Source organism: Giraffa tippelskirchi, chromosome 14, assembly GCF_054371585.1.
Source record: "Giraffa tippelskirchi isolate mGirTip1 chromosome 14, T2T-mGirTip1v1.2.pri, whole genome shotgun sequence".
Taxonomy (NCBI): Eukaryota; Metazoa; Chordata; class Mammalia; order Artiodactyla; family Giraffidae; genus Giraffa; species Giraffa tippelskirchi.
The window spans coordinates 52,122,342-52,141,299 of NC_137288.1; the positions used below are offsets into that span (position 1 = coordinate 52,122,342).

General features: G+C 46.0%; 1 protein-coding gene and 1 long non-coding RNA gene across 4 annotated transcripts in view; one reads left to right on the top strand and one right to left on the bottom strand.

Moving 5' to 3' along the window:
• Positions 1 to 17,776, bottom strand: part of LAMA1 (laminin subunit alpha 1) — a 123,607-nt gene extending 105,831 nt beyond the window's left edge. For all 3 annotated transcript variants that reach the window (XR_014075013.1, XM_081563138.1, XM_081563139.1), the window contains exon 1: positions 17,142 to 17,776. Coding sequence is in view for 2 of the 3 variants with exons in the window: in XM_081563138.1 (XP_081419264.1) it covers positions 17,142 to 17,214 (73 nt within the window). In the remaining variant the exon portion in view is untranslated. The remainder of the gene's footprint in view (positions 1 to 17,141) is intronic.
• LOC145534843 (uncharacterized) overlaps positions 16,382 to 18,958 on the top strand; it is a 29,969-nt gene continuing 27,392 nt past the window's right edge. The window contains exon 1 of the long non-coding RNA XR_014075014.1: positions 16,382 to 16,788. This is a non-coding gene — a long non-coding RNA (uncharacterized LOC145534843). The remainder of the gene's footprint in view (positions 16,789 to 18,958) is intronic.

The window sequence follows — 18,958 nt, forward strand, 5'->3', positions numbered from 1 at the left end:
TGAACTGACAATTTAAAATACAATGAGTTTGAAACTGTGGTGTCACATCTAAAGAGCTGCAACGGAGTTTTCTGGGCTCTGGGTCATGTCTGTGCATTTAGATTTGCAGTACAATCAACCCTCTTCCATTCCCTTCCCACAGACCAGCCAAGCGAGGAGAAGAAAAAAGGTCACAGGAACTTAGTTAACAATGCATTTCTCTGTCAACAAATCCTTTACCAGCTAACTCTAAAAATGTTCTCACTTTCTCTTTTTTTCCTCCCCCTTCAGTTGCCAGAGATCAAGAGAACTGCCCACTTCCTGCTCGGGGCTCCCCCTACCCTGACCTGCAAGGGCCTCGAGTTATGGAGGGAGTGGAGGTCAGGAGGGCATCTGCTTCTCCATTCAGGAGCCTATACTCTGAGTCACTGAGAAAAAGAAGTTGAAGCTGTGTGAACATCAACATAATTTCGGTGAATAATATCTTAATTGTAGGAATCAACAACAGGTTGTTCTTGCACTACACAAGTTTTAGAGCACTCACACCCGTGCTCAATTGCTCAGTCATGTCCGACTCTTTGTGACCCCTTGGGCTGCAGCCCACCAGCCTCCTCTGTCTGTGGGATTTCCCAGGCAAGAATACTGGAGAGGGTTGCCATTTCCTCCTCCAGGGGATCTTCCCAAACCAAGGATAGAACCCGTGTCTCCTGCATTGGCTGATGGGTGCTTCTTCATCTGGGTGGTATTGTAAAGACACCCCTAATCAAAAGAAAGAGAAACCCCTTCGTTAGCATGATTGTGTAGAAACGCCTTGAACTGACTAATTTCAAAAATCTGTAGTGGTGCATTTGCTTTTCACTAAAACTAAATCTTTCTTCTCGGATAAGCTCATGTTTGGGGGGAAAAGAAACATTCACTAAAACTTATTCTTTACTTATTACATTTGCTCTCATTCCACAGTTCTAGAATAATTATTATTCCTCACTGTCTATGACCACAGCTGTGAGAGGATGAAAGAAAGCTGGAAATTTGCACTGGAAGAAGCATGTTTGAAAAAGAATTTTAAAAAATTCCTCAGGTTGCTAAATGTTTTCAAAGACTACCGAAATACTTCAGTATTTCAGAGCTCAGAGAACTCTACTCAGTGGTCTGTGGTGACCTAAATGGGAAGGAAATCCAAAAAAGAAGGGATATATATATATACCTCAGGGCTTCCCTGGTAGCTCAGCTGGTTAAGAATCCGCCTGCAATGGGGGAGACCTGGGTTCCATTCCTGGGTTGGGAAGATCCCCTGGAGGAGGGTATGGCAACTCATTCCAGCATTCTTGCTGGAAAATCCCCATGGACAGAGGTGCCTGGCGGGCTACAGTCTATGGGGTTGCAAAGAGTCAGACATGACTGGGTGACTGAGCACAGCACAGCACATACATACGTAGAGCTGATTCACTTTGCTGTATAGCAGAAAGCAACCCAACATTGTAAAGCAACTATACTCCAATAAAAATTAATTTAAAAAAACTAGCGCTAAAGACACTAACAAAAGACTATTGAAGTATTTCAATAAAAAACAACTAACGTGAGCTTCAAGTAGGAGGAGAAATAGGACACTAAAGGGTGAGAAAGGGCACTGGGATCGAGAATCCACCGAGAACAAAAGTTCGATCTACACACAAAAATCAAAAGCAGAACGAGGACTGTAGCTGGCACATGGATCACGGGTTCCCATCACCTGGCCGTGCACTTAAGGCATGAGACCACTGTACACTTTTGTCAGGAGACATTATTTACTTTAGCTAATGTTACCGTGATTCATCCCTTTGCCCTCATTCGGGACACACAATGGATTCATTTTTTCATCCTATATTTAACCAGTGGCTAAAGACTTCATAACGCCAAACCCATCAAGCATGAAATAAATTCATTCTCACTCACCAGCGGTTTTTTTAAATTATTTTTTAATTGGGTTATAGTTGCTTTACTCTGTCATGTTGGTTTCTGCTGTACAACAAAGTGAGTCAGCTATATACACACATATATACCCTCCCTCTAAAGCCTCCCTCCCACCACCCCCTTAAACCCCTCTAGGGCATCACAGAGCACTGAGCTGAGCTCCCTGTGCTAGATAGAAGCTTCCCACTAGCTAGCTATTTTACACATGGTGGTGTATATATGTCAATGCTACTCTCCCAATTCTTCCCACCGCCCCCCTCCCTCATGTCCACAAGTCCATTCTCTACATCTGCATCTCTACTTGTGCCCTGCAAATGGAATCATCAGTACCATTCTTCTAGATTCCACATATATGCGTTAATATACAATATTTTTTCTCTTTCTCCACTTCACTCTGTATGACAGATACTAGACTCTGCTTTTTAACTCTTTCTTCACAGTCTGTCTCCTGAGAAACCTGCATGTGTGCCAAGAAGCAACAGTTAGAACTGAACGTGGGAGAGCTAACTGGTTCAAAATTAGGAAAGGAGTATGACAAGGCTGTATATTGTCACCCTGCTTATTTAACTTCTATGCGGAGTACATCAAGTGAATGCCGGGCTGGATGAATCACAGGCAGGAATCAAGACTGCTGGAAGAAATATCAATAACCTCAGATATGCAGATGATAACACTCTAATGGTAGAAAGTGAAGAGGAACTAAAAAGTCTCTTGATGAAGGTGAAAGAGAAGAATTTTGAAAAAGCTGGCTTAAAATTCAACATTGAAAAAACTAAGATCACGGCATCTGGTCCCATCACTTCATGGCAAACAGAAAGGAAAAAGTGGTAGCAGTATCAGATTTTATTTTCCAGGGCTCCAAAATCACTGCAGACAGTGACTGCAGCCAGGAAATTAAAAGATGCTTGCTCCTTGGAAGAAAAGCTATGACAAACCTAGACAGTGTATTCAAAAGCAGAGACATCACTTTGCCAACAAAGGTTTGGATAGTCAAAGCTATGATTTTTCCAGTAGTCAGTACGGATGTGAGAGTTGGACCATAAAGAAGGCTGAGTGCCAAAGAATTGATGCTTTCGAATTGTGGTGCTGGGGAAGACTCTTGACAGTCCCTTGGGCTGCAAGGAGATCAAACCAGTCAATCCTAAAGGAAATCAACCCTGAATATTCATTGGAAGGACTGACGTTGAAGCTCTAATCCTTTGGCCACCCGGTGGGAAGAGCCCACCCACTGGAAAAGACCCTGATGCTGAGAAAGACTGATGAAGGCAAAAGGAGAAGAGGGCGCAGAGAATAAGATGGTTAGATAGCATCACCAACTTGATGAACATGAATCTTAGCAAACTCTGGGAGATAGTGAAGGACAGGGAAGCCTGGCATGCTGCAATCCATGAGGTTGCAAAGAGTCAGACACGACTTAGTGACTGAAAAACAACAAACAATTTAATCAGTGATGGCTGTTACAAAAAGTGTTAAAATATTCCAGAGATTCCAAGGCCCTTTCCAGCACAGTGGGGAAAAAAAAAATAGATGGGAGAGAGAGAGAAATACCTCACAGGGTCTTGAAGGAGAAGTCAAACCCCAGCCCCTGGGAGTTTGGCATTTAACACCCTTAACCTTTTTTCTCACATGGGGAGATGAAAAGAAATCTAATCTCAGAAAACCCAGAGGGGGTGGTGGGCAAAAGGCCTTGGAAGCCTTTTCCAGTGTCCATTTCCATGGCAATGGGCTGGAGGTGTCCTTGACAAAGGCAGAGTTTCTCACTGTAAGATAAACAAGCCATGAAGACCTTGGCCCAAATATTGTCTGTAGAAAATAACAATTTATCAAGACTGCCTTCTCCTCCCACATAGGTTCCTTAATGCTTTTGTTTGATGACACTGTGAGTTTTGATTCAACACCCAAGTTTAGTAGAAGAGACCATAGCTACAATTCATTCATTAAGAGGTTTTCTCTTTTGTTTCCACAAAACTGAAATTGAAGGGCAGCAACTAAAAAGCTCTATCTGATCAAAATCATGATTGCACACAGGCAAAGCACAAAAGCACCAGAACATTCGTGGTTATTTTTTAATTTCAAATCATTCTTATTACCCTGGGAAGGCACTGCCTTTTCCCCTCCTTCCGAATTCTTACAGGAGGGAATTCAGCTTATTTTGTTGTTCAGTCTCTAAGTCACGTCCGACTCTTTGCACCCCCATGGACTGCAGCACACTAGGCTTCCCTGTCCTTCCCTATCTCCTGGAGTTTGCTCAAATTCGTGTCTACTGCGTCAGTGAATTCAGCAATCAAAACACAAGTGCAGCTTTTGAGTGGGAAAAGGAACAACTCTGCAGAATGAAAATGAAGTTATATTTTGCTTGTATCATTGATCATGTCTGCAATGTTTATATTATTTGCTTAAACACCTAAAAACATCAATTAATTTAACATTTTCTGACCAGCCATTGCTTCCACAGACCACCAACTTTTCCACAAACCCTTCAAGGTCTTAGTAGCCTTAGCAATTTTCTCCCCCTTCGTCTGCCATTTCTGAGCTCTATCACATAGATTTCACTTGTTTATGCTTCAAGTTTTGGCATTCTCTTTATGTGCCAATGGCTACTTCATGGGTGTGCAGTCACCCTTGGTTTAAAGCTCTGTCGAAAAGGGAAGTTTTTTGTCATTTAAACAAGGACCCCCCACACACACACTTCCATTTCTCATCAACTCTCTTAAAATTACGTATCTGGTTCTGGATGTGCCTCCTGAATGCATCAATCCAGGGCTGTCCTCAGGAACACCCATGAACCTCTGGTCAAACCACTTGGCTGTGGAGACGCCTAAAGCGTAACCATCTCTCACACCAGAACAATGACCCTGAGGTGGTTGAACCCACCAGATTACAGGTCCATTTATTCCAGAACATACCTAGAGGGACAGCTTACAAAGAATGAAAGCATTTGCCATATCTTCCACCTGAGGCCAACAATAGACAAATACTCTTGATAACCAGGGTAAACACCCCAATCAAAAGTCCAGAGTCATGCTATCTTGGTATGGACCTCACTGGGGTTGATAACATTGCATTTTCTGAGTTCTAGCACCATTATTTTTTCAATGGTAAATTGAAAAAAACCATAGTACTAGTAGCGATTGGGCTGTCTCCTTATCCAGAAGGTGTGTGCTAAGTCCCTTCAGTCGTGTCCGACTCTGTGCGACTCTATGGACTGTAGCCGCCAGGCTCCTCTGTCCATAGGGGTTCTCTGGGCAAGAATACTGGAGTGGGTAGCCTACCTCTTCTGCAATGGCAGACAGGTTCTTTACCATTAGCTCCATCTGGAATACATACACTTAATGTGATCACTTTTCTAATTTATTTTTTTTTTAAAGCTGTTACTGAATCAAGGATATATATGAGAGTAGTGGTGGTCACTGTCTCCAGTTCCTGGTCTCACACTGGCTCTTCACTCAACTTCAGTTCAGATTCTATTCCTTAAATCACTCAAAAGGCCCTTGTCAAGGTCTCCATTCCCCGACATGAAGTTCACTTGGCTCCACAGTAGCTTCTGTAAACAAGGGCTTTTCTCTCTGGCTCTAAACTCCCCTCCCTTGGCTCCCTCACGCTGCAGACTCCTAGTCTGTCCCTCTGTTACAGTGGCTTGCTGGCCGTCTCTGCCAGTGATCCAGACTCTCCTGTGACCCGATGTTCCAAGAAAAAGCAGAAGAGGCAGGTCCCCCCAACAGGCGGATCCTCAGTGGGAAGCAGGAAGGCATGTACTTTTCTCCAAAGCTGTTTCCAAACAGAAGAGACGTGACACAAAGAATACGGGCTTGAGGACAGAGACTTGGGTTCTTCACCCCATGTGCGCAGTGCTTCCTTGTTGAATAGGACCAAGCCCCACGTGGGTAAAGACAGAACAGGGCCTCACACATGAGGGAAGTGAACCCACTGGGCTCTGGAATGAGCAGAATCTCAACAGTGGCTGAAATAAAAAAAAGGACAAGCCTCCCAGGGGGAGGTTCTGGACCTTCCACATTTCCCCAAACCAGTCTCCCACCCCTCAACCCCACCCCCCAACCCCCCAACCCCCACCAGCAAGCACCACACAACCTGGGCAAAGATGGAAAAAATGCTCAAGCTCCCAGTGATGAAGATGCACAACATAAAAATGATGCTAAGAGAAACGTGAATGTGACCTGTGGTGGAATGAATAGAAGATGACCCTTGGCATCCACAATTGTGATCCTTATCCTTGAGCTCTGCAGGAGATAACTTGAAATTCATTCTGGGCTCAGCTGAGCAGAGAAAGAGTTCAAGCAGAACTTCTCAAACTTTTATCAAATCACCCCGTGAGGCGATCTTGTTACAAACGCAAATATTCTGCAGGGCTGGGCTGGGCTGGGCTGGGGCTAAGCTTCTTCATGGTTCAGTATCCCCCTGGGGCTGCTGCTCTGACTTCAACAGATGAAATGATCTCTTGGGATGTTTCCAGCTCTAACACAACGGGATTGGTTAATTCGGCTGAGGCTTGGCACAAAGTTCATCAGACTGATGAGTAAGATCACGCTTCCTCCGGAGGGTTCTGTCACTATTTAACCAGAACTCTAGATTCCCCGTCCTACATTCACATCTTGGAGACATTGGAAAACTATTTTTAGAGGGAACTGGGGGATCTTGGTTAAAACCAAGGTTTTGGGCTTACTGTAAAGAAGGAAAAAAGGTCAAGGCCTCCAAACTGAAAGACGTAACATAGGAACAAGGTCCCTATGCGGCAACCAGGGGAGCTATTAAAGCAAACCAGGGTCTTGATTCCTCAGCCCTGTTCATCCAAGTGGTGCTGCCCGTGGTGAGTTCATCCATACTGAAAATGATGCTGTTGAAGGCACAGTGAAAGGCTTCAGGGATGTTAAAATGTAAAGAAGTTTATGTACCCTCCCTGCCTAATGATGACAGAGATCCAGCCCTTTCAGCCCATCGTGTCCTGATGCTGCTGGTGTTCTGACCCACTGTCTTTTCACAGAGGCCTGGGGAGGGCTCTGCACAGTGGGGAGGAGGGGGCGGGCCAGAGGGGACAGCACAGCAGAGGACATCCCCTGACCACCCTGGGATCTTGCATTTGAGCTTCCGGGAGACAGTCCAGGTCTAGGTGACAGATGAGAGGAGAGGATCTTAGCAAAACAGGGCCATTCTCAGAAGGAGGGGACATCTTCCGATCCTAGTGAGGAAAAGAGCTGGAGAGATGCAGGGAAGGTCATGGACACAGCAGTGCCCTTGAGGCCCCACCTCTACCCCTCTTGTCTAATTAAATTAAGGTTTCTCAAGTTATTTTTTGGAAAAGACCCTGATGCTGGGAAAGATTGAGGGCAAGAGGAGAAGGGGGTGACCAAGGATGGTTGGATGGCATCACTGACTCAATGGACATGAGTTTGAGCAAACTCTGGGAGATAGTGAAGGACGGAGAAGCCTGGAGTGCTACAATCCATGGGGTCACAAAGAGTCAGACACGATTTAATGACTGAACAACAACAATAATACTAATTTTCTTTCATTTTAAAAATTCTTCCCTATATATTCATTATGATAATACAGTCAGGGAAAATTTAGTCTATTTCCACACATTAGTAATGAGGAAATCAAGGCCCAGGCCGGACCACATAAATAGGTAACTCTCAAATAGGCCACATTTATGTACAACTTCTCTTTTTTTTTTAATTGAGTATATTTGACTTACAATGATTCAGGTATATAGCAAAGTGATTCATTTATACATATATTAGTATTTATGGGCATCAGAGAAGGGCCAGATCAGCTCTCCATACATCCTAGACTTTTTGCTGAAAAAGAAAAAAACACTTAAGAAAAAGTAACAAAGGAAATTGAAGACCAATATGCTAAAAACTATGAAACATTTCTGAGAGAAATTGAATCATATCAAAACGAATGACGATGTTTCTTATATATAGACAGGAAAACTCAATATTATCAGACAGTACTTCTCCCCACACTGATCTACAGATTCACTCTAATTCCTACCAAAATCCCAGCCATCTCTTTTGTAGAAATTGACAAGCTGACATTAATGGAAATGCAAAGGACCTAGAACTGTCAAAGCAATTTAGAGAAAGTCAACAGTGTGGAATGGTTTACTCCCCCTAGTTCAAAACTTACTACAAAGTCAAAGGAATCCAGACAGAGTTAGCTTAGGAATAGACATATGGATCAACGGAGCAACAGAGAGGCCAGAAATACATATCGAAAATCTAGCCAATTCCTTCAAATATTATTTCTGAATTATTTGAATCCTGAATTTGAAATCATGTCATTCACAGAAAACCCTCTCGTGCACAAATTTTCAGGGAATGTTTGACCACAGAAAAAGAGGTACAGCTCAACTTGGTCAATTATAATGGTTAAAACAAAACCAACAAAGTGGGAAGCTCTAAAGGCACACTAAATGTTCTGCTCATATTTCTGGAGAGAATAGGCCATTCTTCCCTTCAGTAATAAGTGATTTTTATCAAACAAAAATCCATCTGTGACATAAATTCTGTGTGCCTTTGTTCTGTTCCTGAGAAGACCAGGCTGGCTTAGCCCCAAGAGCCTGGAGGGGAACAGCTGTCTTCCACTTAAACAACATCCTCCAAACGCAGGCAGGTAGAGTTCTTTTGAACAAAAACTCTATATAAAAATAGAACTCCAAGAGATGGTCAACAAATGCAAACAAGACTGAAGTCAATAGAGTAGTCACTGTCTTTAAACTAAAAGAAAACCCAGTGCAGTAGAAATAACGTTTTTAACCAGTGTTCTCTTTCTGTTTTCAGTTCATTGTTTCACGGCAGTAGCTTGGGCAATGGTGGTGGTCAAGGCATTCAGAAACAAAAATTCCTACAAATTTAAACTGAGGGACATGCGTAGTAGGATTCCTCAGGTACTTCTTATGTCTGCTTGACTACAGCTCTGGGGATTCAAGGACCACTGGCCACCAGAGGGTGGAACATTCTAGAAACTCAACAAATACTTGTTGAATATGTAAGTTTATGTGGCGTGTGTGTGTAGTGTGTCTGGTGTGTATGTGGGGGGTGATGGGGGTGGGTGTTGGGGATGTAGAAGGAAGAATGGCTCTTATTTTGCTGGTGGAGCTAAGAGGGAAGTCATAAGCCAAACACGGAAACGATCTCCTAAAAGTGCAAATGACTAACCCTCACCTGAGACCACAGAAACTGTAATCCCTGGGGTTGAGGCCTCCACATTGCTGTGATTAAAATCAAACATGCAGCCTAGAGAGAAAACGCCTGTATTAACTGTACCCACTCTGTGAGGGCTCAAAGGAGTCACCAAACAGGTGAGCTGTGTGTTTCCATGTCAGAAAGGAAGAAGCGTGGAGGAGTAGATGTCACCCAACAGGAAGTTTGATGAGGCAGCCACCAGGAGCTCAATTCCCCTCCCTCCCCATTCCTTGCCCACCACTGGGCCGCTGTTCATTGCAACATGAATTTATGTGACTGGAAGCAAGCAAAATATAGACACTAATTTCCACTGGTGCTACTTGAATCTCCCAACCGTTCCTCCACCATAATTTCTCACAGAGAACATTTCTTTCTAGATAGGCAAGAATTGGACTTCCTCCATCAAGAATGTCCACTCGGAATCAAAATGAGGAAAGCTGCTGAGAACAAGGACCACAGGACACATCCTGACTTGGGGCCTGGCTGGTAGAAGATCCACTACATGTTCAGTGCATGAAGCTGAGCAGGTAAGTGAATGAGCAAACGCAGGGGAAAAATGAGAAAAACTGACTAGAAATGACAACAATCCCACAAGAAAACATTACTCCATAGCCCAAGAAGGTATCAAGGATTTTATGCCAGCTCCCTTACAATAAGAGCAGTGGAGTTCCCCAAGACATTTCACAAGTTCATGAGTATCTCGAACTCTCCCACCTGTAAACCTCTCGAGTGAACAAAAGTATAGCCACAAAGGCAGGGCAGAGGTGTAAAGAGCTGGAAAAACTAGATTGTGTAGAAAAACAAAGACAGAAATGCCAGAGCTGGAGATTCAGAAGGAAGGGGCTGAAGGATGGACAATGGGAACTTTGAGGATGGGAAAGGGTGCCCACCACTGGACAGAGCAACAGGGACAGGAAGCATGCCAAGCGGCAGAGACAGTTCTGGAAACAACTATTTAAATTAGAATCCCAAAAGGCCCATCTTGAAGGCTGACTGTAAAATTCCTTCCACCTCTGGCATCCAAACAGGAATAAAGTTTCCGTCCTACTAAACCTGTGAAGTCGTAACTCCCTCGTGTGATAGTTGTCTCGACAGCCAGTGATCATCTGCAGTGTCATAAAGAGGAACAAAGGCAAAAAAATCGGGGACCTTTTAAACTTATTTATTTAATTTTTGGCTGTACCTTAGGGACCATGAGGTTCCCTGGTAGCTCAGTGGTAAAGAATCTGCCTGCAATGCCTGAGGCTTGGGTTTGATCCCTGGGTCAGGGAGATCCCCTGGAGAAAGGAATGGCAACCCACTCCAGTATTCTTGCCTGGAGACTCCCATGGACAGAGGAGCCTGGTGGGTTACAGTCCACGGGGTGGCAGAGTCAGACATGACTGAGTGACTAACACCAACACACTAGGGACCTCAATTCCCTGATCAGGCACTGAACCTGCACCCCCTGCATTGGAAGGCAGAGTCTTAACCACTGGACCACCGGGAAAGTCCCCAGGGACCTTTTGAAAGGAAGAAACAAAAATGCAGAGGGACGATTTGGATAAGCATACAGAAAAAAGAAAAGAAAGGAATGGAAGAAGAAACCAAGGCGACAAAAAAGAATGCCATCAACTGGGAGAAACAGGAAAAGTAGTCTTTGGGGCAGGAAAGAATTCATGTGCTGGGCCTGAGATAACAAGATAACCACTTTTTTTGAGTAAAATCCTGCCATGACAAAGAGATTAGAAGACATTTAAATGTGGGATGTACAATAATCAGTGTCATGGGGTGAGGTGTTCTCCTTTCTAAAGGTCCCCTCTTAACTAAACAGGATCAGCTCAACTTAAGCATCTTCTTTAACATTGTAGAGTTTCCTGAGGCTCTGGCAGGAAGTTACAGAACAATGAAACAAAATGCAGGAAATCTTTTAGGGAATGGGAAAAGATGGGCGCTTCCCAGAAACACTTCTGGAGCTAAATCTGACATTCCCACCAGTAAGACAGGAGGCTGGAGTCATACTGCCCGCTGGAGGGCACAAGACCTGGAGTCACACTGCCTGCTGGGCCAGCAGATCAGACTTCAAAGATAAGTTCAGGAATGAAGAGATTCAGGCTTCAGATGGTTGAATCAAAAAAGGGGGGGGAATGCACACACACGCTGACAATAGGATCTAATGTGTCTCCACGGCATCACTTCTAGATTAACCTCTGAAGTAAATGCTCACCTAGGCAGAAAGCTCTCCACCACGCTGGTCTGGAATCTCACTGCTCCTATTGTCTATCATCTGCCTCCAAGCAAGACACAAAATGGGAACAAGCTGTCCCAAAGAAAGCTCTCACCATCCAGCCTCGAGAAAACAAAGACTCTCGTGGGAAGGGTCTGTGCTGCAAAACGGTTACTCTGGGCGCTGGCTGTCACCCTCAGTATAGAGGACGTGAAGATGCAATGAACCTAGCCGGAGTGTGGCATTTTACACTGAAATAGCTCCCTGGCAGGCATGTCCCAACAGAACCCAAGTTCGCGACCTTACCTAAATTACTTCAATAAGGGAGGTTTTTTTTCCCCCATTGATTTTGAAATGCATTTATTTACTCAACTGTGCATGGGTACCCGTTAGTATTTTAGAAATAAAAAAAGTAAAAGAATTATTTGCAAGCATGTAAGTAGGCTACATACACCCTGCTAGAGAAAGTGTCACTTATCTTGTTCACCCGAACATTTCTGAGGTATATCACTAACAACTTTAGCTAAGATCTCTGAGCAGGAGTTCTCTCTAGTTATCTCCGCTTAGCTTCATATTCAGGGTGCAGGCTTAACTTTATTCCTCAGGAATTATCTTTAAAAATTAACTTTTCCTGTGTCCGCCATAGATGTTCCAGCAATAAACCAAAATTTTTAGAAACATAATCAACACACTATCCGTAACTTCTAATAGTATTCTTCTCAGACTTAACCTCTCTACATCACAAATCACCTAAATTTATTTTTAAAACTTACTTATGACTCCAGGAATAGCCCATGAAGGCTACAGTGAGCAATACTTTCAGAAGGACTGCAGTGTCAAGAAATCCATCGATGAGCTACAGTTTTTAAATCCAAAAGATCTAGGAAACAAGGCTCTAATACCTTCTGTCAAAGGCCACGTTGAAAGGGACAAGTTGGAAAGTGAAAGGTTGACAGGTGTATGTGTGGTATCAGTGATGCATTTAGCACCCGGCAGTGGGGATAGGAAGAAGTAGCTGAGAGGGAGGGCAGTGGAGGTGAAGATGGGAAGAGTGTCTCCTGTTTTGTTAGGAAATAATTGGTACCTTCTTTATACTATTAGGAAGTGCTCAGGAGGAAGTAGGTTTTTATGAAGTAGCTCGCTTTTAAGAGTTACATGAAGAGACGTCGAAGGGAAGACACTCAAGAAACTAAAAATAGCAGTTGCCTCACAAGTAGGTGACTTAACCTTTTTCTGTACACCTTTTGTGTTTTTGTTTTAAATTTTGTACCACGACCATGGATTACCTATTCAAAACTATTTTTTGAAGTTACTTGATTCATAAATAAAGATATTAATCTCAATTTGACTCAACAAAACAGGCAGCTATTAACCACCAGGAACATCGGCAAAGCAACGGAAATAGCAACCCACTCCAGTATTCTTGCCTAGAAACTTCCATGGACAGAGGAGCCTGGCGGGCTAGTCTACGGGGTCACAAAGAGTTGGACATGACGGAGCAACTGAGCACACTTGTAATGGACAGACACGAAGATGGGGATAAAACAGCCCCCACCCTCAGGAAGTTCAGGTCAGAGGGTGAGACCGATCAGCCAGCCACTGGCTCAGCCACCAAGATAAGGACAACAATAGAGATGAGGGGCCAGAGCACAGGCAGTCCAGGGAAGGGCATGTCATAAATACTTCAGCAATGACGGGACCAGGCAGGTTTCTGCGGGGCTTAGGCCCCAAATGGGACGCCGGTCCAGCAGTGAACATCCCATGTCACTATGAATAGGGGTACGGAGGTCCCAGGTAACACCCCTGAGCTCCGGGCCAGTGGATCCCAGCCTCCTCCTTTGGCCCCATCGGATGCTCCAATGTCATTTTTTGTGTGTGCGTTACAAGGAGTTTGGGAGGCGTTAGTTCAAGCTCATAGGGTGGTGTTTCTAGAAAAATCATGATGGTGATGGTGCTGAGAAGGGAGAGCAGGAGAGGAGGGAGGCCCAGTGAGGGAACCATCACAAAATTTCATGGGAAAGACAAACAGTTTCTGAGCCTTGTCAGCAGTGGGGACAAAATAATGGAGATGGATTGCACAGGTTTTCAGGAAGTCAAGTCAACAGGTCTTAACGCCCAAGTGTATGTGGATCCAGGATGGGAGGATGCAATGCTGATGCCACAGGTAGACCATCACCATGGACCACATGCCTGTGATGCCGACATACCCAACGCTGGGCCAGCATTCTCCTGTGTTACCAAATCATGTCAATCCTCTTCGTCTCACAAATTGGGAAGAGATGCTAAGAAACTTAATTAACGTCACAGCTAATCAAAGCAACAGGGCTGGTGTTTGAATTCAAGTTGACTCCAAAATCAGACTCTAAATTCGAGACTATAGCCAGGAAGTGATATTCTATATTTGCATGTAGTTATGTGCAAAATAGTAATAATGATGCTTAGATGGTGTTTATTGAGGGCTAGTCCCAGGGTTAGGTACTGTTCTAAGTACTTTTCATTCCATCATGAACAGTCTTTCCAAGGAGGCACCATGACTACTCCCATTTACAGATGGCGAAACCGAAGCACAGAGAGGTTAAGTAACTTTCTCAAGTTCCCACAGCTTATAAAGCCACAGAATAAAACATCTAAAGCTTAAAGGCATATCTCGTTATTTCCCCCATAACACCTACTGTAGATGATAATGAGCACTTATAGAACTTTACAAAAGAGTTATTCTAAAATTGTAGAATTGTGTCTCAAGGATGATTACCTAGAAATAAGCGGTCATGTAAACATGTTACGATTCTGGTGATTCTAAGAGTGGCACAAAGCACCAAGGAACACCATGTGTTTATTTTCTATCCTTGTTGCATTTGAATTCTCCCTCATGCTATATTAACTACAGATGTCCACTCTATATTTAACGTCTGGAAAAGTGGAAGAGAAAAAAGGAATGGGCCAAAGTCTGGGAGACATAGGAGGTGGGCAGTGATGTTTTTATTACACAAACCTTGTTTCCAACTGCTAAAATTAGTATTTTTTTCTTGGCCCTTGCTTGGGGAATATAGTTACAGGGAAGAAAAATGCACCTTTAAAAGCCATTCGGGACACGCTTTGCTGGGCAGCACATATATGCTCAATTTGAATACTATATCCTTTATGAGAATGAAGTAAATTTCCTCTAGTCATGCTGCGGCTGCTGCTAAGTCGCTTCAGTCATGTCCGACTCTGTGCGACCCCATAGACGGCAGCCCACCAGGGTCCACCGTCCCTGGGATTCTCCAGGCAAGAATACTGGAGTGGGTTGCCATTTCCTTCTCCAATGCATGAAAGGGAAAAGTGAAAGTGAAGTCGCTCAGTCCTGTCCAACTCCCAGCAAGCCCATGGACTGTAGCCTACCGGGCTCCTCTGTCCATGGGATTTTCCAGGCAAGAATACTGGAGTGGGGTGCCATTGCCTTCTCCCCTCTAGTCATAGAAGAGAGTTTTTCCTTTATCTTTGGAATTGTCTACTTTTACTTAGAAAACAAAAACAGTTCAAAACAAGATTTGATGAGCTAACCTGTGAAACAACTGTAATTTCATCTAATTGCCAGCTGTGAACTTAACACAACATTATAGTTAGAAAGGTACCACCTAGTATTTTGCACTTCTAGGAATAGCTCACTTTACACAAGTTGTATCTCAAAGAAACTGAGTTATTGGGCCACATATCACGAGGTGTAGGGTAGTTCAGTATGTGCCTGCATGCTCAGTCATGTCCAACTCTTTAGAACCGCATGGAGTGTAGCCTGCCAGCACCTCTGTCCATGGAATTTCCCAGGCCAGAATACTGGAGTGAGTTGCCGTCCCCTCCTCCAGGGGATTTTTCCCAATCCAGGGATGGAACCCAAGTCTCCTGCATCTCCTCCATCTCCTGCATTGCCAGGGGATTCTTTACCACTGAGCCACCAGAGAAGTCACAGTAATCCAGAGAGGCTGTGAAATGATAAAGGATTCTTAATAAGGGACTTCCCTGGTGGTCCAGTGGTTAAGACTTGGCCTTCCAACGCAGAGGCTGTGGGTTCCAACCCTGGTTGGGGAACTAAGATCCCACATGCCTCTTGGCCAAAAAACCAAAACATAAAACAGAAGCAATGTTGTAACAAATTCAAAAAAGATTTTAAAAGTTGTCCATGTTAAAAAAAAATCTTAAAAAAAAGAATTCCTAATAATTTGAATGCTATTGGATGATTGTTCTAAAAATATATATATAAGCACCAGATAACTAGCTCACTGATGATGCTAGTCAGAATTATTTTATTATTGTATTATGAGCAAATGATACTATTTCACTGGTCATTCATGCTTACACATGGGACCCCAAATTGTATTTTAAAAAGTCAAAACTCCCTCAAAGGCGCCTGTTAAGAGGGTGATGGTGGATGGGGTGGGGGTTGCAAATCTGGAAGGCACTGTGAGGGATTCAAAGGCCCTCCAGCTGTGGGTGGTTTTCCGTAGCATCTTAAAGCAGGAAAGCCCCACGGGGTCCCACTTTCTCCAAACACCATTCACAGCCGCCAAGGCCAAGTGCTGCGCCCGAAGGGGGGTGGAAAACATTCCGGGCATCTCCCTAGACCAGGACTTTCAGTTTTTAGAACAATAAAGCTGAGTCCAGCTGCTCTCCCTCCAGCCTGTGGGAAACCAGGCTTTTCACTGTCAGCAATGCGAGAGAAAGACGTTCAGCTTGCAGCGTCGCAGCCCGCTCTCCCGCGAGGCCGGCCCCTTTCTTTCCAGGCTAAATTATGCAAATTCCCTGCATCCCTGCTCGGAGAGGACGCGCAGCCATTCAAAGCCCGGTCGCCCGCTCCGGTCCAGCGCGTCCACCGCGAATGCGCCCGGGAAAGGTACGGTCCCCTGGTTGCAGGGCGCACAGCTGGGCACGAGGCCAAACACGCATCTTTCCCACGCGGGTGCTGTGCGCTCCGCCTCCCTACTTTTGACCTGTTCCTTCCTGCGTTTTGAATAACGTGTATCTTTGGGAGTGTGCCCGGGGTCACGGGTTGCATGCATTTATAGACGTTTTCAAGAAATATTCGTGACCTCCTAGACAACAAGCGGCTCCCTGAAGGCTTAGTCTCTGGGGAGAGGGGGGCACGAGTGTCCGCAGAAAGGGGAGGAGGACTTCTCGTCCTCCTGGGCAGTGACAGACGCTTTGAAAGTTGGCCGCGGATCTCCGTTCTTGGCCAACCCTGCCCCGCAAGGTTGCCAGGCATCCGAGCCCGCGCTCCCTCACCCCTAAGTGACCGCGGTCTACGCTGCGCGCGGAACGGCCGGTTCGGCCACCTCGGGGCCTGCACCCAGCGTGGCTGGGAGGCGCCCGCGGCGGGTCCCCAAGCCTGCGCCTCCCCGTGCGCTCCCCGCGCGCCCACCCTCCTTGAGTGGCCCGGGGACCCCTCTTTGCCCGGCCTCTTTCTGCCGCCTGAAGGTAAGGGTGCTCCGCGGACGCCTTTCCCATTCATTCCCCGCCCGCCTGCCCGCCGCGGCCCGGACCGACAGCCAGGCCCGCGCGTCTCTCCACTGGGGCCCCCGGGTCGCCAAGGCAGACCCAGGGACTCAGAGCTCGAGGCGCCGAGGAGGGGGCCGCATCCGTCTGGAGTGCGCTCCCAGCCCTCTCCCGCCTGCCCGGCGGCCTTTCCAGGGGCCGCGCGGGAGACCCACGTGTCGGATCCCCGGCCGGGGGTGAAGGCGGATGCGCGCACCGACCTCCGCGCGGCCAGGCGTGGGGCTTTGTCCCGCAGCCCCCCGCCGCCTGGGGACCCAGACGCGACCCGGGCTCACCTCTCTGCTGGCCCTGCGCGGAGACCCAGAGCAGCGAGGCCAGGAGCGCCAGCCCCTGGCCGCCGTCACGCATCTCGCCGCCGCGCTCGGGTCGCTCAGGGGAGAAAGCGGCGACCGCGCGCGGAGACTCCGCCGAGGGCTAGACTGGGCTGCCCGCCAGCCCCTCGGACACACCCCCGCCGACCTCCGCGGCGCCCGGCCCCGCCCACCGCCCGCGCGGGAGACCCTCCCCCCTCCCCGGAGACCCCTCCCCACGGAGACCTCCCCGCTCCGAGACCCCTCCCCCCGAGACCCCTCCCCACATAGACTTTCTCTCCCTAAAGGCCTCTCCCCCCCAACAGGTCCCCTCTCTCGCACGAGGGGGGACAGCCTGAGCCATGCCCAACTCGGGGGTGGCGTGAGGGTCGCCCTGCCGCCTCGGGCTCCGAATTGAGGGGGCAGACGGAGAAAGTGACTGGAGGAGAAGCGAGGGTGAGGGCAGTTCTGCCGGCCTGGGCCATAGATTCCGAGAAAGTATTCACCCTGCTGACCCTTCCCGCCCCGCGGGGGCCGCGCGGCCGATCCCGGAGCCAGTACCCCTGAGCAGCCGCCTCCAAGGCCGCCGCACCCTGGGGGGTCGGGCTCGCCCCCAGGATGGGACCCCTGGCTTCACCGACCCTCACCTCTGGCCCCCAAGGGGTGGCCTGGGCCTCCCAGGAAGGGATTGCGGCTCGTAACTACCAGCTTACCCCCTCTGCTGTTGGCAGAGGGTTTTGTGAAGCCTTTTCTAAAAAGAAATAGTAATTCGCTTCCCACTTTGTCTAAGACAAGAAATGTCGCTTGAATTTAATTATTATCATTCTCATATCCTTACAGTTCGAGAAGGAGATCTTATGGGGGAGCGGGAAGAAGGGAGTTCAGTCTTAATAGTATATCTCAACTGCTTTGTTCTTTTTTTAAAAATACATCTGGTCCCTGTTAAAGAATATTTAATTTCTTCTTATTTTTTTCCTATTGAAAGTATTCATAACACTTTGCAGATCTTGCTTTCTCAGAATATAAACAGGTGAGATAAAGTAAATGACTTATTAAGGCCCATGCTCTCATAAGTGTCTTATTTCTTTTTTTGCCTGATAGGGAGATAGTTATATTTCAGTTGTGTCAATCAATGTGACAACCTTACCAATTCTAGTTTTTCTCAAGACATTTCCTTCAACGTTTAGTGAATAAAATATCATTATACTATTAGCAATTATTATTACTTTTAAGCATAGAAATACAGATCAAGAGGGCAGAATTTGGCCCTTTATAAAGGATGCAATGTATGAGAAGGTAGTCATCACAGTACTAAATTTAAAACACAGAAATTCTTAACTATTAAAGCATTGAAGTAGTAAAGTATTAAGTATTTAAGTAACAAATCAGTGATTAAGTTCAGTGTTTAGCAAGTGATCAAGTATTAAGCATCTAATATTAAAAGAGAATTATAAGTATTTCTGCAGCAAAATAACTTTGCATGCACATTATACATGGGCAGATACATCTTTTTGAGTCTTAAGAGCCTTTATGCTGATTAGCTGGTGTGATTTTCCCAATTCTGAAAGACAGCAGTTAGTTACCCTTGTGTGAAGAGGTGAGGAAATGAGTTCAGGAGGTTAAGGTCTCAATGTCAGCAAATGTCTGGTGTAGAGCCGGCCCTCAGAGCTGACTTCTGGTCCAGAGGTCTCTGATTGCTGCACCGAGACCCTGGAGGATGATGAAAGGCAACAGCAGAATCCAGGGGTCATCTGTACCCCCATATCCTAAGTACCTAGAAGTTCTGTCTGGACTTCAGACAC